This window comes from Salvelinus fontinalis, chromosome 19, assembly GCF_029448725.1.
Source record: "Salvelinus fontinalis isolate EN_2023a chromosome 19, ASM2944872v1, whole genome shotgun sequence".
In the NCBI taxonomy this organism is placed as follows: domain Eukaryota; kingdom Metazoa; phylum Chordata; class Actinopteri; order Salmoniformes; family Salmonidae; genus Salvelinus; species Salvelinus fontinalis.
In genome coordinates, this window is record NC_074683.1 from 13,104,797 (window position 1) to 13,129,751 (window position 24,955).

Sequence of the window (24,955 nt, forward strand, 5' to 3'; positions counted from 1 at the left end):
AATATAGTGGCTATATCCAGGAAAGCCAAAGTTCCAACAGCTGGGCCTAAAAAAAGTATATAAGAGATCATACAAAAGATTTTGCTGGGACTCTTATGTGGATGATGTTAAAAATATTTGTTGGTCTGATGTGATTAATGAGGAGCATCCAGACGCTGTACTTGATGAATTTATGGAATTGCTTCTTCCAATTATTGATAAACATGCACCTGTTAAGAAACTGACTGTTAGAACTGTTAAGGCTCCATGGATTGATGAGGAATTGAAAAACTGTATGGTTGAAAGAGATTGGGCAAAAGGAGTGGCTAATAAGTCTGGCTGGACATCTGACTGGCTTACTTACTGCAAATTGGGAAATTATGTGACGAAACTCAACAAAAAGAAGAAGAAACTTTAATATGAAGCCAAGATCAATGATATAAAGAATGATGGAAAATAACTTGAGTACTTTAAATGAAATTATGGGCAGAAAGACAAATTCAACTCCATATTTCATCAAATGAGAGAGCTTATTCATCACAAAACCATTTGATGTTGCCAATTATTTTAATGATTACTTCATTGGCAAAGTGGGCAAACGTAGGCAGGAAATGCCAACTATTAACAATTGTATTCATGCATAAATAAATAAAATCTGAAAGAAAAGCAGTGCAAGTTAGAATTTTGAAAAGTTAGTTCGGGAGAGGTGGAAAAATTGTTAACGATCAATAATGACAATAATGACGATCAATAATGACATCCTACTGAGGATGGTAGCTGACTCTATAGCCACTCCTATCTGTCATATTTTTAATCTGAGCCTAGAGGAAAGTCTTTGTCCTCAGGCCTGGAGGGAAGCCAAAGTAATTCCGCTACACAAGAGTGGTAAAGCGGCCTTTACTGGTTCTAACAGACCTATAAGCTTGCTGCTACCTCTTAGCAAACTGTTGAAAAAATTGTGTTTGACCAAATACAATGCTATTTCTCTGTAAACAAATTAACAACAGACTTTCAGCATACTTATAGAGAAGGTCACTCAGCATGTACTGCACTGACAAATAACTGATGATTGGTTGATAGAAATTGATAAGAAGAAGATTGTAGGAGCTGTACTGTTCGATTTCAGTGCAGCCTTTGATATTATTGGCCATAACCTGTTGTTGAAAAAACGTATGTGCTATAGCTTTTCAACCTCTGCCATATTGTGGATTCTATCTATCTAATAGAACTCAGAGGGTGGTCTTTAATGGAAGGTTCTCTAATGTCAAACATGTAAAGTGTGGTGTACCACAGGGCAGCTCTCTAGGCCCTCTACTCTTTTTTATTTTTACCAATGACCTGCCACTGGTATTAAACAAAGCATGTGTGTCCATTTATGCTGATGATTCAACCATATACACATCAGCAACCACAGCTAATGAAGTCACTGAAACCCTCAACAAAGAGTTGCAGTCTGTCTCTAAATCTCTAAAACTAAGAGCATTGTATTTGGTACAAATCATTCCTTTAGTTCTAGACCTCAGCTGAATCTGGTCCTGAATGGTGTGGCTGTTAAACAAGTTGAGGAGACTAAATTACTTGGCATTACCTTAGATTGCAAACTGTCATGGTCAAAACACAAAGATTCAAATGGTTGTAAAGATGGGGAGAGGTCTAGCCGTAATAAAGAGATGCTCTGCTTTTTTGACACCACACTCCAAAAAGCAAGTTCTGCAGGCTCTAGTTTTGTCTAATCTTGACTATTGTCCAGTCGTGTGGTCCAGTGCTGCAAGGAAAGACCTAGTTAAGCTGCAGCTGGCCCAGAACTTAGCGGCACATTTTGCTCTTAATTGTAATCAGAGGGCTGATATAAATACTATGCATGCCAGTCTCTCTTGGCTAAGAGTTGAGGAGAGACTGACTGCATCACTTATAAGAAACATTAATGTGTTGAAAATATCAAATTGTTTGCATAGTCAATTTACACACAGCTCTGACACACACACTTATCCCACCAGACATGCCACCAGGGGTCTTTTCACAGTCCCCAAATGCAGAACAAATTCAAGAAAAAGTACAGTATTATATAGAGCCATTATTGCATGGAACTTCCTTCCATCTCATATTGCTCAAATAAACAGCAAACCTGGTTTCAAAAAACAGATAAAGCAACACCTCGCGGCACAACGCCTCTTCCCTATTTGACCTAGATAGTTTGTGTGTATGCACTGATATGAAGGCTACGTGTGCCTTTTTAAAGAATTTATGTAGTTCTGTCCTTGAGCTGTTCTTGTCTATTGATGTTATGTATCATGTCATTCTGTATATGTTTCATGTTTTGAGTAGACCCCAGGAAGAGTAGCTGCTGCTTTTGCAAGAGCTAATGGGGATCCTAATAAAATACCAAATTGTGCAACATTTGCACATTATTCTTTTCAAAATTCCACCAGCTCTGTCAAATTGGTTTTTGATCATTTTCAGCACTTGCCATAGATTCTCAAGTAGATTTAAGTCAAGCCTTGTGTTTTAGGTTATTGTTCTGCTGAAAGGTGAATTAATCTCCCAGTGTCTGGTTGAAAGAAGATTGAACCAGGTTTTCCTCTAGGATTTTGCTGTGCATAGCTCCATTCAGTTTCTTAACCTGTTGAGGCTGGGGGCGCTGTTGTCACTATTTATGGTAATCGTGTAATTTTTGAAACGGCTTCCTACAAAATTCTTGATCGTACAATATGCATATTATTATTATTATTGGATAGAAAACAGTCTATAGTTTCTATAGGAGTTGAAATTTTGTCTCTAAGTGGAACAGAACCCATTCTACAGCAATTTCCCTGACATGGAGTCAGATTTCAGAAATTTTGGCCACTGTTCTGGAGTCAGTTTTAAAGCCAATGTTATTCCTATGAGTATACGGACACTGCTTACGTCTTCCCCTGGATGCCTTTACGTGATGACGATTTGAATGGGGTCGATTGCGCGTTCACAGGCACTATAAATTAAAAAACCCTGTAGCTAGTCACTCTTTTGGAGCTGCGTCATGCGCCTGGAGGACACCGACCCGCGCCTGTTCCAAGCATTAGTGTTGGGAGTAATCTTTCTCCAGTCATGTTAAGACTCGTTATAGGAGTTAAAAACATCATAAGGTAGTTAATTTAAAGCGTTTTATAGCAATTTATATCCGTTTAGTGCGATTTTGGGACATTTATTTCTGAAACGCTGTGAATCGCTGGGCACGCTTCCAGTTCATGCTGAACGCAGTTGGCATTTCCACATGGCAAGAGGACAGCTTTCCACCAAAAGACGATTAGACCCAAGAAAGGATCCTTTGCCCAAGATACTGATGGAAGAACAGCTCAAAGTAGGACATTTTTATTATGATAAATCGTGTTTCTATCGAAAAATGTTAGTGGCTTAGGACGCCATGTTTTTTGACGTAGCTTCGCTTGGCGCAAACTGTATTGAAAAGTAAGGATAATTTAAAAAATGTAATTCCGCGATTGTATTAAGAATTAAATTGTCTATCAATCGCTGTCCACCCTATATTTTTTAGTCACGTTTATGAGTATTTATGTATACGAGTAGATCACTGTCTAATATGGCGCACGGACATTTTCTCACCAGCTGGGCTACTTTCCCCATTGTCTAACCATGATTTTGGTGGCTAAATATGCACATTTTCGAACAAACTGTATATGCATGTTGTAATGTGATGTTACAGGGGTGTCATCTGAAGAATTCTGAGAAGGTTAGTGAAAAAAATAATATATTTTGGCGATGTTTACGTTATCGCTCACTTTGGCTAGAATTAATGCTGGGGTAATGTTTGCACATGTGCTATGCTAATATAACGATTTATTGTGTTTTCGCTGTAAGACACTTAGAAAATCTGAAATATTGTCTGTATTCACAGGATCTGTGTCATTCGATTAGTGTATGCTGTGTATTTTTATGAAATGTTTGATGATTAGTAAGTAGGTAAACACGTTGCTCTATGTAGTTATTCTAGTCCATTTGTGACGGTGGGTGCAATTGTAACCTATGCCATCTACCTGAAATATGCACATTTTTCTAACAAAACCTATCCCATACCATAAATATGTTATCAGACTGTCATCTGATGAGTTTTTTTCTTGGTTAGGGACTATAAATATCTTAGTTTAGCCGAATTGGTGATAGCTACTGGTGTTGGTGGACAAATAAAAGATGGTGGATTATGCTAATGTGTTTTTAGGTAATAGATTTACATCTTTACATATTGTGTCTTCCCTGTAAAACATTTTAAAAATCGGACATGTTGGCTGGATTCACAAGATCTGTGTCTTTCATTAGCTGTATTGGACTTTAATGTGTGAAAGTTAAATATTTAAAAAATATATTTTTTTTGAATTTCGCGGCTCTGCCTTTTCAGTGGGGGTGGGGGGGGAGTGCCGCTAGCGGCATGCTCATCCTAGACAGGTTAACAATTACAAGAATACCCATAACATGATGCAGCCACCACTATGCTTGAAAATATGGAGAGTGTTACTCAGTAATGTGTGGTATTGGATTTGATCCAAACACTTTGTATTCAGGACAAAAAGTTAAACGTTTTGTCACATTTTTTCTAGTATTACTTTAGCGCCAGGTTGCAAACAGATGCATGTTTTGAAATATAAAAATAAATAAGCTTCCATCTTTTCACTCTGTCAATTAGGTTAGTATTGTGGAGTAACTACAATGTTGTTAATCAATACTCAGATTTCTCCTATCACAGCCATTCAATTCTGTTTTAAAGTCACCATTGGCCTCATGGTGAAATCCCTGAGCTGTTTCCTTCCTCTAGAGCAACTGAGTTAGGAAGGACGCCTATATCTTTGTAGTGACTGGGTGTATTGATACACCATCCAAAGTGTAATTAATAACTTCACCATGCTGAAAGGGATATTCAATGCCTGCTTTCTTTTACCCATCTACCAATTGGTGCCCTTCTTTGCGAGGCATTGGAAAACCTCCATGGTCTTTGTGGTTGAATCTGTGTTTGAAAGTCACTGCTCGACTGAGAGACTTTACAGATAATTGTATGTGTGGGGTGCAGAGATGAGGTATTCATTTAAAACTAATGTTGAACACTATTATTGCACACAAAGTGAATCCGTGCAAGTTATTGTGCCTTAAGCACATTTTTTCTCCTGAACTTATTTAGGTGTGCCATAACAAAAGGGTTGAATACTTATTGACTTAAGACATTTCAGCTTTTCATTTAGAATTAATTTGTCAAAAATATACCCCATTATTTTACATTATGGGGTACTGTGTGTCAGTCAGTGACAAAACATCTCAATTTAAAATTCAGACTGTAGCCACAAAATGTGGAAAATGTCAAGGGGTATGAACACTTTTTGAATACACTGTATACAGACAGATCAACACACGTATTCATGCACAAGCCCAATGAGCAGCGCACGTGCACGCACACTCACAGAGCTGCAGTTTGGGTCCACACACATACTGGGTTGTAATGATGCAACCTGGCAACAGAGCAGAAAACAATCCCACTGCAACATGAGTTTAGCGGCGGGGATTTGCTGACACGCCAAGCACTTACAGTGTGTGGGGTGGTTGTGAGTGTGAGAATGTGTGTGTGTGAGAGGCAGTGTGTGTGTGTGTGTGTGTGTGTGTGTGTGTGTGTGTGCTCTGCAGAGGTGTCACTGACGGAAGGAGACATGCTGCCGTAGCTGATGGAGATTGATTTCCTGGGATCGCTGGGCGAAGCCCGTTGCATTGTGGGAAGGGACACTTGGGCCACCACTTGGCTATACATCACGCCTAAATCAGCCCCCAGAGGTCCTGCAGGTCTGTCTACACACACACACACACACACACACACACACACACACACACACACACACACACACACACACACACACACACACACACACAGTAAACAGCAAAGCTATTAACACTGTACTCCATTCAATAACTCTATGCATCTTCTATCTCATCATCTCATCATCGTATGCAAAACAAAGATACTCTGACCGTCTATCAGATCATCTCTATTTCCTCACATCTTTCATGAAACAAGAGTGACTCAGTCAATAATGGGGACTGAAAACCATTTGTGTTCCATTAGCAGAACTAACCCAAGCAAGTGCTTGTAGCATTCAGAGTGCAATACATGTACAAGTGCCCTAGCACACGTCAGTTCAAAACATTTCCCTCCAAATGTAACTCACTGACTTGTTTATCAGTGGTTGTATGTCTGCACACTTAGTTTGCCGTGGGCTTAAAACACTGATAGACTGTGGAAAAACAGCAAGCTTAACAACAGTATTACATCAAGGCATGCATACATAAGGATGCACATGGACCAGATGCATACACATTAGCAGAACCGTGCATGTGTCACACACACAAACTCCTGGGAAATGATGTGGATGCTTTCAACTCAAATTTTGAGTCCACAGTGAGAGAAAGAACACCACGGTATAGGATATCAGGCTCTTTCTCTAATCGATTTCTACTATGAGGAGTGCCACCTGGCACGGTCCCAAGACCAATGCCAGCTAACTAGATATCCTGTGCAACAAAACAAGAGCATTGAAGTCTGCCCTATCAGAGGTGCCCTGGTCTCCCGACTGACCAATCACAGGGTGGCATGGTTGTGGACTATTGGTGAGATGACCAATGGCCTCTTTGGCACCGGGCGGATTTCAGCACGGGCTGCAACACTATACCTCCCTTAGGGCGGCATGCAGAGAAGGGTGGGGCTAAGACAGACTATAGTCGCAGTGGGGATGATGTGTTCCAGTGATTTTGGAGCCTTGATGTATGGAGAGCTGTCGCACTGAGCGACACACCTATCTTGACCTCTGACCTTCTGTCCATCTGGTCAAGTCTGTCTGGTAGCCTTCAGAAACTGGATGCCCATGGCTTCTCAGGACCTTAACTACACATATCCAGCAGTTCCACAGTAGTAGTGACTGTTTCCCCAGGTTTCATGTCTACCAGTTCCAATCATAACCCCTTCAGTGTAATTGTCGTCCAATGACATGCAGTAAACTTCCACCTATGTGACGTGTGCAAGGACGCGCACACACAAAGACAAGCATTCTCACACGTGTCAGTGTTTCCACACACAAACAAGCAACAAACACAATGTCAAACCAAAGTAGGTCAAAACGGGGCCTTCGGAGAGAATCATTCCACACATTGAGCTCTTTCAGAAACGTCCAAGCCCCCTTGTCTGCACGCGGCACCCTCAAACATCTCCCATTTACGCACACTTTCCCAGCCCTCCACTCTTCACAAACAGCTCAAAGTGGTATGTGTCCTCACCCAGAAAGGCATTGTAGGGAGAAGAGCCACCAAGCCACAACCCCCACCTCTCTAACTAACTAGGGCTCTGGTAATATCCGGACTTGTGGCTACTGATGTGTCAGGGCGATGGCGTGGCAGTGACGTTCGCAGGAGTCCATAGTTAGCTCGGTTCCACAGAGAGGGGTTTGTTCTCTGGGCCCTGACAAAAGGTTTGGCGGTAACCCTCCGATGCCACGGACGCCATGAGGTCGTATGGGAAAAGCGGAGTCGTTGACCCTGCATGCCCTCAGACTAGGGAGTAATAGAGTAATTAAGATTGACTACTCCACCAGTGTCAGAGAGAACAAGGACTGGTCTGAGCTGGAGAGACTGATCAACCCACACTCACTGGAATGACTGAGTGGCTGAACAAGACAGTTCAAATTGTAGTCCTATATCGCGGTAACAATTTACTTTGACTACATTTCATGAAAATGTTATAACAGCTCCCAACTGTACTATTAGAGGTTAATTAAATAGTGTATATCCATAGCATATCTATACTGCATTCATGTACGAATGTAAGAGCTCATATTTAGGTATCTTAATAGATGCATCCTTACAACGACCGCGTAGTGTCATCATTATGGCTGTTCTCAAAAGAGTGCTTCTGCCATACCAGTGTTAGTGAATATGCCAAAAGGCCAATCCGCATTTTGAAAATGATGCTGGTATATATAGCCTGTTCAAGCCCCAATTTCCCCAAAGGCCGGTATAAGCCTGTGACTTACCACCTTCTTCGCGCTGAGGTCAATCGTGCATGAAGATCCCCCATAGGGTTCAATCCTCACTGTACATTTTACGGATCTAATCATGTAGTTGAAGGTCTATGAACTCGTTCGTAACTCATTACCTGCCCTCCTCCGCATCACAATGAAGTTGTTCATACTGGTCCATAAACGCACACGTGACGGGTCTATGTATTAACTCTATGCAGTCAATGTAAAGTCCAATCTATTTTCCCATTTACAAAGCATTTATAGCTAAGCACTTCATGGTAATTCACTTTGCAGTTTGCCACTCTGATCTATAACAGCAACATTAAAGGTCTATGTATAAATTATATGAAGTGAATGTAATGTCTACCTACTTTCTACTTTCCCACTCATAAAGCATTTATAAACATGCCTCACGTATCAAGAATAATATGCATGATAACACAGAATGTTAAAGGAAATATATATATTTTTACATTTTCCAGGTGTACAGAACTAACACTTTAGAGTACTTAAGCATAATACATTTTAAGTTGGGGGATTGTCACAACAGGAGCCGGGTTATACAAAGTCTAATAGGAAACATTAGCATGATGGGCTACACCTGCTACACCTGCTACAGTTGTGAAAAACAAGTGTTCGAAAACCGGTTTTCAAAATGCCTCCAGTTGTCCATCACTACTGTAAATAAAAACACAGCATCTTGTTTACATTCTTTATTGTGTCACACAATTTGTATTTACCTTTCTAATTACTTTTAGAGTTTGGGATTTACAAATGTGCGCTTTAATTATTAGTTACTTTGTTTAGATCGAACGTGCAGATTCTTTTCCTTTAAATGATTGTTTTATGTAGGATGCTACATTTTTGACCAGTTGCAATTCTAAGTAGGTCTAATAAAGCCTCATAGCCTACCTCAGCCAGTTCAATTATTTTATATAGGTCTAGGCTCTGAAGAAATAGACTCCAATTAAGCCCTCTTGTTGTTTGTAAAGTCAAATTAAAATGAAGATTATTGTTGAAATGAATTGCTTGACTGGTGTAGGTTTTCTCCATCTGTTGGTGTGCAACACCGGCATGACAAGATAGCTATATTTTCAGCACCAGCCTACCCGAGCACCAGCCTACCCCGGCCAATAAAGGCCTACCCCGGGCCAAACCCGCTGGGCCAATTGTGCGCTGCCCTATGGCGCTCCAAACCACAGTCGGATGTGATACAGCCTGAATTCAAACCATATATACACATATATATATATATAGATTTCTTTCCAGAACATTAACTGTGTGTAGGTAGATACGTGTGTAGGTAGATGTGGAAAGATACACAAATGATTTGTTGCAAGTTGGGGGGGTCACACCTTGCTCAAGTTGGGTGGGTCACACCTAGCTCGGCTATTAGACAATTCTTTAGTAAAGGTTGAATAGTCTATTGTTCAGCTAATAGCCCATCCCGCTATGTGTGTGAAAAAAATATATATATACTTTTCCCCCTTTCCACATGTTAAAGATTCCAATAGATAGTGTTTTTAGCCACAATCGGGCCCAACCCCAATGAATACATTTGGGCACAGTCGATAGCGTGCTGGACTTCGGGCTAGAATGTTGATGTTGCTCCCTGCTTGTTTCATTACATTATTATGCAGGTCTCAGAGCAAATAGCCTGGGTTGTTACTCCCATCTCGTTCCTCGCTGTCTTCCACGCGTCATTCAGCATGCTTGTGGGCTTGCTGGCAGGATGTACGGTTTTTTATTCTGTATATATGAATTACAAAATCATGTTTCTAGTCTATTGCATAGTTACAATGTGTAATCATTGATGTCACAGGAGCAGGAGTGGTAAACACTGTTGAAGTGTATAATTGTAATACATATATGCAGACACAGCACCATTCACAGAATGTAGTTTGATACACCTGGTATTGGATATGACATAAAAAAAAACGTTCAAAATAGCGATTTTCGTAAATTAACTTTATGGCTAAAAAATATGCACAATCGTTTGTCTCTACATTAACTAACATATTCCTCTCAATTGTAATTTTTTTGCCTGACTCGTTATGACGTTATAATTACTTACATTTGCTTCTCCGTAATGTTTTGTCAGCCATCTTTGCTGAAGAAAGACACAAGGGAGGGGTGGCTCCGCGACAAATTCGTAATTGGAACCACTCGATATGATTGGTCATATAAAAACCTTGGGACCCAAATGTATAATGAGTGCTCTAACTCCCCCTTGTGGTGGTCTGGAGCAATGATGCCATGACGCAGGGTACCTCTAAGTCCCGCGGTGTAAACTCGCAACTTTTAAAGGAGGAACCACTGTAGCTAGCTAGCACAGAAAGCAATTTGCTTAGGACTTCGCCGAAGAGTCCTACTAACTATTGACATTTTTCGTTTGGACTTTTCTTGAGTATATTTACAAGGATTTATATTCAAACCATTCAAATTCAATTCTCCATTTCAGACTCATAGGAATAAATATTTTAGTGAGCAAAACATATTAACACAGGGTGGTAAGATAGCTAGCATTTACCACTTTATTCACTAATGTTGCATCTACTAGCTAAGCCCATCTCACAATGTCAACACTTTTTACAACTCATTCAATAAATGTTACAAAATCGTAATACAATTCATGAAACATTTAGTTCACAATGTTATTTCACTATTTCCATTGTACATTTGCACATTATGAACAGAAAACAGAAACCAGTTGCCTTTGTTTTGACTGCAGAGGAGAGGCAAAAGGTCAGTGTGAGATCAAAACCTGGGTAACAGCCCAGTGCTCTTGAGGCTTCTCAGCTATTTTTGTTATTTTAAATGTGCAAACGTACAATGTCAGTCATGGAATAGTGAACAAAAAGGTAAACTAAACGTTTTATTCGTTTTATTTTTTATTTGATTTTTTGTAGAAGCGAGAGGTCACCAGGAAGTAACATGTCACTGACCTCTCACACTCTCCTTCTGTGCAGCCAAAATGGAAAGAACGTGATGTTTCTGTCTCTTATTTTGTCATGTTGTTAGAAGTTTGTAACATGCAAAAGTACAATGTAAGTCTTAAAATAGTGAGATAGCTACCATTGTCAACTAAACATTTCATGAGTTTTATGATTTTGCAACTGTTATTGACCGAGTTGCCAGAGGCTTAGCTAGCTGCCAGCGAGCTACCTAGCCAGCTACATTATCAAAATGTTAGCTAGCTTTAACACACTGTGTTAGTCTGAAATGGGGAATTGAATTTGAATGCTTTGAATATAAATCTTTGTTAAATCCATTCAAGAAATGGATATAATAATGAACATTTTTAATAGTAGGAATCTTGGCAATGTCCTCAGCATTAGTTTTCTGTGCTAGCTAACTTCCATCTGGAAGATCTAAATAAAATGTTCATATTTCCCTTTAGCATTCTGTGTTGTGTCTAGGGCTGGGCGGTATCCAGATTTTCATACCTTCATATCGTTCCTGTATCATACAGGGGTATAAGGTATTACCAGCAGTAAGGGAAGCTATTTCTTACCAAAGGTTAAAAAACATATATATAAAAAAAAAAAAATGCTAATAAATGTTAACAAAGTACAAGCGAATACCCATAGCGGATGCTAGCTAAACGAATAGCAAGGACAGACAACCCAGCTCAAAGTTATACAACTATCTCAAAAGGCTACTCACAGTTTGCTGCACACACAAAACAAATCTTAGACAGCAGGAATGTTGATCCAGGTCTCTGCTGTAACCAAGAATGTTGATCTCGCAAGCTACCCAATTAGCTAGCAAATTAGCAAACCAATGCATAGCTGGAGCCCTGAGCTGGAGATCATTTATTTGGCACATCTTAGATAGTTAACTTATTAGATATTTAGCTGTCAACCGTTAGTAGAGAGAGATTTTCAAGTGCACGACAGTGAATCATCACATGACAAAGCTTCAGTTTGCGCCATGTGCTCTTTGTAAAGAAAACTACTATGTGACAGGCTCAATCAGTTGCTTTGGGGAATGGCTTTACATTGAAAAAACAGGGGAAATTAACCTGTTGGGGATGGGGGCGCTGTTTAGACTATTTATGCTAATTTGGCTAATTTTTTAAACGGCTTCCCACAAAATCCTTGATCGTACAATATGCATATTATTATTATTATTGGATAGAAAACAGTCTATAGTTTCTATAGGAGTTGAAATTTTGTCTCTAAGTGGAACAGAGCCCATTCTACAGCAATTTCCCTGACATGGAGTCAGATTTGAGAAATGTTGGCCACTCTTCTGAAGTCAGTTAAAAGGGCACTGTCGTTGCTATGACTATACGGACACTTCTTACGTCTTCCCCTGGATGCCTTTACGTGATGACGATTCCAACGAGGTCGATTGCGCGTTCACAGGCCCTACAAATGAAAAAACCCTGAAGCTAGTCATTCTTTGGGAGCTGCGTCATGAGCCTAGAGGACACCGGCGCGCACCTGTTCCAAGCGTTAGTTTAGCCTGTTATATTTCTCCGGTCATCTTTTCACTCGTTATAGGAGTTAAAAACATCATAAGGTAGTTAATTTAAAGCGTTTTATAGCAATTTATATCCGTTTAGTGCGATTTTGGGACATTTATTTTTGCAACGATGTGAAAAGTTGGGCACGCTTTTCAGTTCATCCCGAACGCAGTTGACATTTCCACATGGCAAGAGGACAGCTTTCCACCAAAAGACGATTTCTCCCAAGAAAGGATCCTTTGCCCAAGATACTGATGGAAGAACAGCTCAAGGTAGGACATTTTTATTATGATAAATCGTGTTTCTGTCGAAACATTTTAGTGGCTTAGGACGCCATGTTTTTTGACGTAGCTTCGCTTGGCGCAAACTGTATTGAAAAGTAAGGATAAATAAAAAAATGTAATAACGCAATTGTATTAAGAATTAAATTGTCTATCAATCCCTGTCCACCCTATATTTTTTAGTCACGTTTATGAGTATTTATGTATAAGAGTAGATCACTGTCTAAGTGGCGCAAGGACTTTTTCTTTACCAGCTTGTCTACATTTCACATTGTCTAACCATGATTTTGGTGGCTAAATATAAACATTTTCGATCAAACTGTATATGCATGTTGTAATGTGATGTTACAGGAGTGTCATCGGAAGAATTCTGAGAAGGTTAGTGAAAAAATTAATATCTTTTGGCGATGTTGACTTTTATCGCTCACTTTGGCTAGAATCAATGCTGGGCTGCTAATTGCTATGTGCTAAGCTAATATAACGATTTATTGTGTTTTCGCTGTAAGACACTTAGAAAATCTGAAATATTGTCTGTATTCACAGGATCTGTGTCTTTCGATTCGTGTATGCTGTGTATTTTTACGAAATGTTTGATGATTAGTAGTTAGGTAAACACGTTGCTCATTGTAATTATTCTAGTCCATTTGTGATGGTGGGTGCAATTGTAAACTATGCCATCTACCTGAAATATGCACTTTTTTCTAACAAAACCTATCCCATACCATAAATATGTTATCAGACTGTCATCTAATGAGTTTTTTTGTTGGTTAGGGGCTATAAATATCTTAGTTTAGCCGAATTGGTGATGGCTACTGGTGTTGGTGGACAAATAAAAGATGGTGGATTATGCTAATGTGTTTTTAGGTAATAGATGTACATCTTTACATATTGTGTCTTCCCTGTAAAACATTTTAAAAATCGGAAATGTTGACTGGATTCACAAGATCTGTGTCTTTCATTAGCTGTATTGGACTTTAATGTGTGAAAGTTAAATATTTTAAAAAAATATTTTTTTTGAATTTCGCGGCACTGGTTTTTCAGTGGGGGGGGGGGGGGTGTGCCGCTAGCGCCACGCTGATCCTAGACAGGTTAAGAAGGCGATTTGCTTTATCTATTAACCTAGTGCAAAAGTTGACCGCAGGTATATATTTAAAAATAACTTCCACCCAAAAACGATCTTTTAGTATTTGTTTCATTAGTCCATCGTTGATATAGTCCAAAAATGCATGTCAACAATCAAGTTTTCAAGATATATAACTTTCAAAATACAGAAATACAGCCGGTATCAAGTTTGAGTGGAGTTTTCCTTTAAAAAGCAAAAATTCACATTTATGTAAAAACAAGCTAAAACCATTTGACAGGTATGGATGGTATTGAAAATCACACCGTGGGTATTTCAATACACCACGGTATATGGCATAGGCCTATACGGTATACTGCCCACGCCTAGTTGTTTCCGTACTATTTTTGATAAGTGAGGCATGTTTATAAATGCTTTATAAATGGTTTATGAATGGTAAAATAGAAATGGCATTACATTTGAATTCATACATAGACCCATCATGTGTGCGTTCTAGACCAGTACGGCCAACTTAAATGTCATGTGTAGGAGGGCTGTTAATGAGTTACAAAAGAGTTATGATATCACCCACAACTACATGATACGATCTGTTAAATGCACTCTGAGGATTCATCCCTCTTGGGATCTTCATGAAGCTCTGACCTCAGTGAGAAGAAGAAGTTAAGTCACGGGTGTATACTGGCCAGAGGGGGAAATGGGGTTGGTACAGGGCAGGCTATATATATCAGCATTTTCTAAATGTGGTGAGAACAGTCATAACGATGACACTGCGCTGTCGTTGGAATAACGCATCTAAATATGAGCTCTATAGATCAGATCTGGATATGTTTTATTAACCCTTTATATAGCCATCTTTTGTCATCAGTCATCAGCTAGTATTGCTTGTGTTTCCATGTCAGATGCTTCTCTTGTTCTGTTATCGTTCCATGTCTGTTGTTAATAAACCCACTAAGTGTATCTGCTTCCTGACTCCCTGTGTCTACGTTACAAATACGTTACAAATACGTTCCTTTTAAAAACGGCGAATACTATAACAACTCTGCTTTTCAAAGGGATTTGTTGAAGCCCAAGTGCAAGGCATCAGTAGACTGATCATAATTCCCCTCTTTATATGTTGGGCACCAGGGCCTTGTTCAAATACCTTTGGAATGTATCATTCCTTCCACTCTACAAATACACTCTACAACCTCGAAAGATCTGCGATAACTTCAAGGAAGGAAGCAAGGAAGGTAATTTTTTTTATCGAAGTATCTTAACAGGCCCATGTCAGCTAGATGATATCTAATTTCCTTCCACACACTATCCCTCTTGTCAAATAAGCGCATTTAACGTTTTAGTCATCTATTCGATCAACCGTAGGTATTCCGTGCATACAATATGTATTTACATCACATTAGAACTAACTCTCCCTCTACACTCAAGTGGGGTCCAACTAGCCAAAGAAGGGGTTCACCTCAGACCCCCCCCCCCATAAAGCAGAGAAAATGCATCTGTTATGCCACTGTGGGACTGGAGAGGAGTGTTCATGTTACAAGTGGCAGTAGCTAGCTGGCTCCATCCAAACGCATCCCATTAATACAAGTGCAGTAGAGGAGAGGCGCGGCAATCAATGGCTGGCAGTGCTAAGGCCAGGGCCCAGGGAATGAATACCCAATTACAGCCACTCATTCTCCCACTGTAGGGGCCAGCGAGAGCCACAGAGAGAGCCAGTGTAGTCACTGCTAAAGAACCAGGGCACTCAGGGGCTAACCACGCTACCACATTAGAACGCCAAAGAGAGCTTTATGGGCTAGAGGCTTGGGGATCGGGTTTAGCGAAACAAGCTAACGGGCTGCGTCTCGATAGCGCACGGCGGCGTCCTTTTCTAGTCACCTTTTCCTCTCGCTGCGTCGGCATGAAAGAACTGGGAAGATGGAGGCGGAGTATCAGTACATTTTCTCCATATTGCTTTTCAACTGGCCTGCGTTTTCAGATCAGACGAGAAGCCATTGTCGACTATTGAGAAGGACCCGAGGACGTAAGTGGAGACTCGCACAGGGCCCTGTACGAGGGAAAGGCATACACAGAAAACATACACTGGCCACTCAAATTGAATGCCACCCAAAACACGTAGGCACGCATGCGCACACACAGACGCACGTTTAAGTTCGCACACACACACACACCCCAAGCTGCTTCATTCTGAATGCAGATTGTGGGTGAATAAAGTTCCAGCTGTTGGATATCCCCACTCTGGGTGGATTCCAATAGGAAGACATCACTTTGCAAGCCAACATAATGTGACTTGATGCTGGTTTTGTGGGTGACCAGCACATGCTTTTTACAATTGTTATTATTATTTTAGAAGGGCGGCAGGTGGCCTAGCGGTTAGAGCGTTTGGGCCAGTAACCGAAAGGTCGCTGGTTTGAATACCCGAGCCGACAAGACAAATCTGCCGATGTGCCCTTGAGCAAGGCACTTAACCCTCATTTGCTCCAGGTGCTCCGCGCTACTACGGCTGACCCTGTAAAACAACACATTTCACCGCACCTATCCGGCGCATGTGACAATACCTCTTTATCCTAGTTTTTTTACTCCGGCAAACACACACTGGCCACTCAAATCAAATGCCACACAAAACGCAACCTTTCCCTCCACTAGCACAGCGTATACCAAACTCCCTCCTAGATAGGCAGTGCAAAGTGCAATCTCTGACGGCTGCGTTTAAACATGACATGTTGACAGTAAATGAAGCCTAATGTATAGCGCTGTCACTGAAACGCCGCTAGGAAGCAATTAGGCCAGCTAATAGGAGTCGTCGCTCGCTCTGTAATTGTTGCATTTCTGGTTAAACGCTCCCACACGACATGGCCCACACGCGCGCACGCACACAGACACATCTGAGGCACATCTGAGCACGCACACAGACACATCTGAGGCACACAGACACATCTGAGAAGGCACACAGACACACAGACATATCTGAACAAGCACACAGACACATCTGAGCAGGCACACAGACACATCTGAGAAGGCACACAGACACACAGACATATCTGAACAAGCACACAGACACATCTGAGCAGGCACACAGACATATCTGAGCAGGCACACAGACACATCTGAGCAGGCACACAGACACATCTGAGCAGGCACACAGACACATCTGAGCAGGCACACAGACACATCTGAGCAGGCACACAGACACATCTGAGCAGGCACACAGACACATCTGAGCAGGCACACAGACACATCTGAGCAGGCACACAGACACATCTGAGCAGGCACACAGACACATCTGAGCAGGCACACAGACACATCTGAGCAGGCACACAGACACATCTGAGCAGGCACACAGACACATCTGAGCAGGCACACAGACACATCTGAGAAGGCACACAGACACACAGACATATCTGAACAAGCACACAGACACATCTGAGCAGGCACACAGACACATCTGAGCAGGCACACAGACACATCTGAGCAGGCACACAGACACATCTGAGCAGGCACACAGACACATCTGAGCAGGCACACAGACACATCTGAGCAGGCACACAGACACATCTGAGCAGGCACACAGACACATCTGAGCAGGCACACAGACACATCTGAGCAGGCACACAGACACATCTGAGCAGGCACACAGACACATCTGAGCAGGCACACAGACACATCTGAGCAGGCACACTTACACATCTGAGCAGGCACACAGACATATCGGAGCAGGCACACAGACATATCTGAGCAGGCACACAGACATATCTGAGCAGGCACACAGACATATCTGAGCAGGCACACAGACATATCTGAGCAGGCACACAGACATATCTGAGCAGGCACACAGACATATCGCTGACATTTTAAATAAGGAGTTACAGTCAGTACCAGAATGGGTAATTAATAATAAACTTATCTTAAATCCATCTAAAAACCAAAAGCATTGTATTTGGTTCAGAACATTATTTAAGACATAAAGCTCAACTGGAGCGGTGCATAAAGAGTGTGACGAGGAAGCTGAACTCCTGGGTATAACATTGGACGGTCAATTATCGTGGTCAAGCCATATCAACAAAGTTGTTGTGAACATGGGGAGCGGTATGTCTGTTCTAAAAAGACGTTCTGCGTTTTTGACCCCAAAAATCAAGAGAAAAAAGGCAGAAAAAAGAAATCAACTAGTTGTTCAGGCTCTGGTTTTGTCAAGTGCAAAAAAGAAAGACCTAGCAAAGTTGCAGCTGGCTCAAAACAGAGCGGTAAGCCCTTAACTGCACACACACAGCTACTGTAACAACAACATGCATGATAGTCCTGGTTGACTCTGTGATATTACTGTGATCAACATTTCAGATTGTTTGATGCCGTTCAGCTCAGACGCCCGTACCCCACAAGACATTCCACCAGTGGTCTCTTCACAATCCCCAAGTCCAAAACGGATTCACGTCAACGCACAGTATTATACAGAGCCTTGATCGGCAAGGAACTTCTTTCCATTTCCAATAACTCAAGCAAACCGCAAAAATGACCTTTAAAAAAAACGACACCTCGTGGAACGGTGTGGACTGTGAGGGGACACGCACACAAACACACAAACACACTAAACACACTAAACACAAATATGTGTGTTGTTTGTTTCATTCTTAGCAGTGTATCAGTGTTCTGTTGCTTATATCAGTGTCCTGTAACCAATCCAAATATACAAATACATATATAATCAAATGTAGACGCACACAAACACCCTCACAAATAAGCATCCCTGTCCTGTGTGTGTGTATGTTTGCGTGGAAGCACTATTGGGTGTACTACAGAGGACGGTACCACATTAAACTGTGCTGGGAGACTATGTGAAGAAACAGTGACACAAAACTGACCTTAGATCAGAAGAGTCTAGGGGGCAAGCTCCACCTACTCCAAGTGGCCTCAATCAACAAACACATGAAGGATCATGGGAAAGATCATAGAAATGGGATATATTTCTATCGCAGGTTAAACCACAGAAGCTACTGGACTGGTATCCCCCCACGGTAGGGATTAAGGATCGCCATTATATCACGGAGCCAAGGACCCACACAGATGCTTTAGAGGGGAAAGAGGTTCCCTGAAGACCCCTGGAGCGAGGCAACTGGTTGGCTGGAGGGGAAAGAGGGGAGTACAGTAGGTGGACGGACCAATCGTTTTTTGCCGTTAAGTCCAGTGGGTTGCGTTTGTGGTGGCGTGTTTGTGGTTACGGTCAGAGAGCACATGGTTGGTGAAGGGGTAGGTGGCTGAGAGTCGTGTGTCCTTCTCGTGCGTACATGTTACATTTGTCCAAGAGTGTATGCTGCCTCTCTCTCTCCTACTCTCTCCCACCTCCCACTACCTCTCTCTCTCTCCTCTCTCTCCCACCTCCTCTCTCTCCTACTCTCTCCCACCTCCCACTACCTCTCTCTCCTACTCTCTCCCACCTCCCACTCCCACTCGCTCCTTTCTCAAGCCATCTCCCTTCCCTCCCGTCTTTACACCCCTCTACCTCTTCTTCTCCTATCCTCTCTCTCTCCTGCCCACCTCTACCTGTATGCACGGTATGCAAACACAGTGATCACAGAGGTTCCACACACAGTGGATAAACCCACAGTCAAACATACCCGACTCAGCCCTTAGGCTCCATATTACTGTAACGTATCACTGATTTTACATGAGGCACTACACTCCACCTAATCTCACTCAACCACAACCTGAATCCAACCGAACTCACACTCAACCCCACTCCATCTGCCAGTCAGCTAACAGACAGTTTAGAGTCATAGGTCAAATAAATCAATGTAAGGCTTTTAAAACATCAGACGACAGCGTAATGCCAAGGGAAAAGTCGTGTTGCACTCCTCTTTCAGCCAAAGCCTCAATATCATCCTTCCTCTATTCCTGCCTTCCCTGTCTCATTTTCTTCTCTCCATTTAGTTTCTCTCCATCTGTGTGTTTCACACGCTGCTCTGCTTCTCTCTCCCTGTCCCTTTTCTTTCGCTCCCCGTCTCCCCGTCTCTCCCTCCCCTTCTCTCGCCCTCTCGCCATGTGGTGCAGGGCAGACACTCTGCGCCAGGACACAGTGAAGTGGAACACACACACACACACAATTTATGCGACACACAGGAGCATTCACAAAAACACAAGACACCAACACTACACACTAAACACTTCCCAGTCCACGCGGTACACAATTTCAAGATTACGTGACACGCATAATTTCCCCCAAAATATTAAGAAGTTACGCTAACACAAATAGACACAAAAAAATGAGAAAATCAATGAACTGCATATGGTAAGATACACACACTTGCTCTCTCACAAGAACACACAGGCCCACACATCCACGGCGCGCAGTAGTAGGTAGTGGCCACAGCCATCTGCTCCATTGAGTGCTCAAGGCTGCAGAGCAGAGCGTGCGATAACACATCACCACCATTCAACAAACACACAGTCTACTCAGCCTGTCCCCACACACACACACCAACAGCCACAGACAACCCCGAACAGACAAGCACACACACACACACAGAGGACTGGGTACACACTGTACAGCGCAGAGCTCCTCTCACCCATCAGTTGTGCTGTCCAGATGGTGTGTGGCCAACGCGATCGCTAGATCAGCCTCACTGAACCAGAGCTAAACTCTTCACCACTGACACACCACACGCCGTAAAACACAGCCTCAAGTCCACAGCAGACGCCGGTACAGTGCTCTCAGTCGCCACCTCTCTGTTTTCTCTCTCTGTCGCTCTCCTTCTCTCACTCCGCTCCGTTTGCTCTCGCCCTCTGGCTGTGTCTCTTGCTCGTTCAGTCATCTCACTGGTCCCCTCCCCTCTCTCTCCCTCTCTCCAGGGGCTGGTGACATCAGAGGGCAGTTTTAGGCATGCTGAGTGTTTGTGCGCCTCTCTCCCCCTCTCCCTCCCTCACTCCTTGAAAAGGCTGATTTTTACAGAAGGGACAGACTTACTGTGAGGAACTCTGCTTCTCACTGTCTATATCCATCTTCCTCATTCTTTTCTTTCTCTCTCGCTAACTCTCTCCTTTCCATATTTTAACTCTCTCTACATCTGTCACTCTCTCCCTCCTTTCCCCCTCTTCTTTTTCACCCATTTACTTCTATGTTGTTCTTTTGTACTCTCCGGATCATTCTTAATCCCCCACTTCACACCCTTTTCATCCCTCACTCGCTGTCTTGTCATTTTTCCCTCAGCGTCCCTCTCTGTACTTCTGTTCATGTCTACCTCTTTTCCTATACCTCTTTTGTCAGTCTTCTTGTCCTCCATCATTCCTCCCTATCTCGCGCATGTCTGCTCGGATACCGCCATCGAAATGCTCTCCTTTTCCATTTCACCTGTTCTCCATCCCTTCATCATCCCTCTCATATCCCTCCATCTCCGTACCTTTCCTTTTTGTTTTCTTCCCTCTCTTCCCAATCTCCCTCCCCTCTCCCTCTCCCCCCCCCCCATCTCTCTCCCTCTCTCCCTCCCCTCTCTCTCTCCCCCCCCCCCCCCCCCCCCCCTCTCTCTCCCTCCCTCATTAAGTCCACATGGGTTGGGTGTGATTCCAGACTGCTATATGGCCAGTCAGTGCGCAGCAGGCTCCGGTCTACAGGGAAAGTGCTCGAGAGAAGATTTACAGATTAGCAAGTCACTGTGGCGGGGTGGCGCTGCCAGACGCCACAATTAGATTGCCTCATTTCTCTCGCCATCTCTAATTCTCTATCCATCTATCAATTCCCTCTCTACATCACTATCTTTTTCCTTTTCGATCCCTTCCCTCTAACAGCCTCTTTCTCTATCTATCCCTTCTGTCTCCCTACATCTATCTTACTTGATCTCTCTCTCCTACCCATCTCAAGTTCTCACTTTCATCTACACTCTTAGAAAATGTTTTGCTATCTAGAACCTAAAAGGGTTCTTTGGCCGTCCCCATAGCATAACCCTTTGAAGAACCCTTTTCCTGGAAGCAAAATTGGTTCTCCTATGGGGACAGCTGAAGAACACTTTTGGAACCCTTTTTCGAAGAGTGTATCCCTCAACGGTACAATCACCCCCCTCTCGCATTCTCCCTTTCCCCCCCTTGGGATCTCTCTCCATCCCTCTATAGCATGAGTTCATTCGCTGGACTAGCTGACGGATAGATCGGAGAGAAGAGAAACATTTGCCAAAACCTTTCCTCTGGGCAGCATCTGGTTTGCTTTCCCATTCATGCATGTCTCTTCACAGTCAACAGCCAGCTGTTGCTAATGCCATCAACATCTCTGGCTGTACATTGCGTTGCCTAATGGCCTCCTCTACTCGATCTCTCTCTGGTAACTGTAATGTGGATATGACTTTGAAGAGTACCCTGTCTACTGCTATAGCTCATTGAAATATACATATGCATATGTGCGCACCTATGCATGCATACACACGCAAGTACACACATACTGTACATGCACACACGCGCTTAATGTCCATGCACTGCACACACACACACACACAAGATTAGTCAGTCATATACATGCTTTCCCATATGATTATGCGGCCGTGTGTGTGCATCGTGAGCGTGAGTATGTACCGTGTGTCTGTGAGAGGTAACGGGGAGACATTGGACACACTGTTCCACTGAGAAGATCAATGTAGCATGTACCTCTCTGTGATCAATGCACTAAACGTATCAATAGCAGCCTTTACATATTATTATCAGCAGGATATGTCTCAACCCAGGGCCCGTATTCACAAGGCATTTCAGAGTAGGCCTGCTGAGCTAGGATCAGGTCCTCCCTGTCCGTATAATCCTATTAACTATGATCTAAAAGGCTAAACTGATCCTAGTTCAACTTTCCTATTCTGAGACGCTTTGTGAATACTGGCCCACCAAGAAATACAAACCTATAGTTGGACAGCGTTCCTCCTCTGGTTGACTGGATAGAAGTTCCGAGGTCCTTTCGGGTAGAAAGGTTTTGTGTAAGGGCCTTCAGAGTGGCACAGGAGTCCAAAGCACTGCATCGCAGTGCTTGAGGAGTCACTACAGACCCATGTTCATTCCCAGGCTGTGTCACAACCGGCTGTGACCGGGAGTCCCATAGGGCAACGCATAATTGGCCCAGCATCATCCGGGTTAGTGGAGGGTTTGGCCTGGGGGGCTTTACTTGGCTCATCGCACTCTAGCGACTCCATGTGGTGGGCTGGGATCCTGCAGGCTGACTTTGGTCGTCACTTGAACGGTGTTTCCTCCGACACAATGGTGCAGCTGGCTTCCGGGTTAAGCGGGAGGGTGTTAAGAAGCGCGGTTTGGGCCTCCTGGGTGGCACAGTAGTCTAAGGCACTGCATCGCAGTGCTAGCTGTGCCACCAGAGATTCTGGGTTCGAGCCCAGGCCCTGTCGCAGCCGGTCGCAACCGGGAGGTCCATGGGGCGACGCACAATTGTCCCAGCGTCGTCCGGGTTAGGGAGGGTTTGGTCGTGGCGGGCCGGGCGCAGTGCACGCTGACCAGGTCACCAGGTGTACGGTGTTTCCTCCGACACATTGGTGCGGCTGGCTTCCGGGTTGGATGTGCGTTGTGTCAAGAAGCAGTGCGGCTAGGTTGGGTTGTGTTTCGGAGGACGCATGGCTCTCAACCTTCGCCTCTCACGAAATCCGTACTCTGGGAGTTGCAGCGATGAGACAAGACTAACTACTACCAATTGGATACCACGAAATTAGGAGGCGAAAAAATAGGTAAACATTTAAAAAATATATATTTTTTAAAGAAGCACGGGTCATGTTTCGGAGGACGCATGACTCGACCTTCACCTCTCCCGAGCCTGTTGGGGAGTTGCAGAGACGAGTCAAGATCGTAATTGGATATCACGAAATTGTGGGAGAAAAAAGGGGTAAAATACAACAAATAATAATACAAAAAAAGTGTTGTTTAGAAGCGACACGATGTTATGTAGGACAGGGAATCATGTCAGCTCTACTCCTTACATTTCCATCCACAACGTTCTGAACATTTCAGTTTGCAGAATACTCTGACCACCCCCCACCCTGTCCTGTTCTCCCCTGCACACACAAAACACCTGGATGTGATTAGGCCACCTTATCTTTGAGCTCAAACGTGCCTGACGTCAATAACACCTAATGGCTCACACTGTCAATGGACCAAAACACAGGGGGGGGGGAAACCCTCCTCACACTCAGATGCGCACACACACACACACACACACACAAACGGAAGTATATAGGTAACCATGCATGCCTAGGTGGAAGTGCACATAAAAAAACATTAAAAAAAATAAAAAAAAGATGTTTCATCTACCTCACTGATGACAAATTCAGCCATACCCACTTGTGGCTAATATAACCCATAAAGAAGTTTGGTTTCTTTCCATTTAACCTCCGCCCCACACACACACACACAGACACCCACACACACACCACCCCCACATGGACCTCTGTGCGCACACAAACCTATATGTTTTCATTTCCACCTCTGGATTGAGGGCCACCTTGACGAGACGGAAATAGTGTCAACTTCCCTAGGCCTGGAAGGTATGGAGACGATTAGGCATATTCATGAGCCAGCACCCTTCCAAATTCCATTCCATTATTACGGAGGAAGTCTAGAGTGACAGTGAGGTGTGTTTGTTAACTTTCCTCTCCTTCTCTGGGGTGTTTTTGGGTTGTGTTCTCCGTCTGCTGGCATGTGGGAGCCGTCTAAACACCTGCCAGAACAGTGTGCTGCGTGTGCCGTAAATAATGCATCGGCCGTAATGATGCAGTGCGAGTCTGTGTAGGAATCCGCGTGGCAGGCTGGCAGATGAGGCTGATAAATAAGTCATGTGTCGGGAGTCCGCTCCAAAACAAGAAGCTCGGGAGGACAACGTCAACTCCAACTCCAACAGAGAGTGACTTTTACCACTCCCTCTGCTACAATTTTTTCCTCCTTTCCCTTCGAGACACTAGCCTGACTCCAAATGTGTGAAATACACCCTAATTTTTTATTGATTTATATCATTTATAATACCTCGTCTCCCTCTCTCTTTCATTCTCTCTCCCCCTCTCTCTACAAGTTAGCCAAGTCACGTTAGCCCTTTCTACAGGAGCCTGAGGCAGACATACAATCAGGTCATCACGGCGAAACACGCTACATCGAGCGGGCC

General features: G+C 43.2%; 1 protein-coding gene across 5 annotated transcripts in view; it reads right to left on the bottom strand.

Annotated features, from left to right (window-relative positions):
* hdac4 (histone deacetylase 4) overlaps window positions 1-24,955 on the bottom strand; it is a 236,352-nt gene that overhangs the window by 88,324 nt on the left and 123,073 nt on the right. The window contains exon 1 of one of the 5 annotated variants that reach the window (XM_055870843.1): window positions 20,400-21,245. The exons of the other annotated variants lie outside the window; for them this stretch is intronic. Coding sequence (XP_055726818.1) covers window positions 20,400-20,403 — 4 coding nt within the window. The 5' untranslated portion in view covers window positions 20,404-21,245. Of the gene's footprint in view, window positions 1-20,399; window positions 21,246-24,955 lie in introns of those variants that run through there. 5 annotated transcript variants of the gene reach the window in all.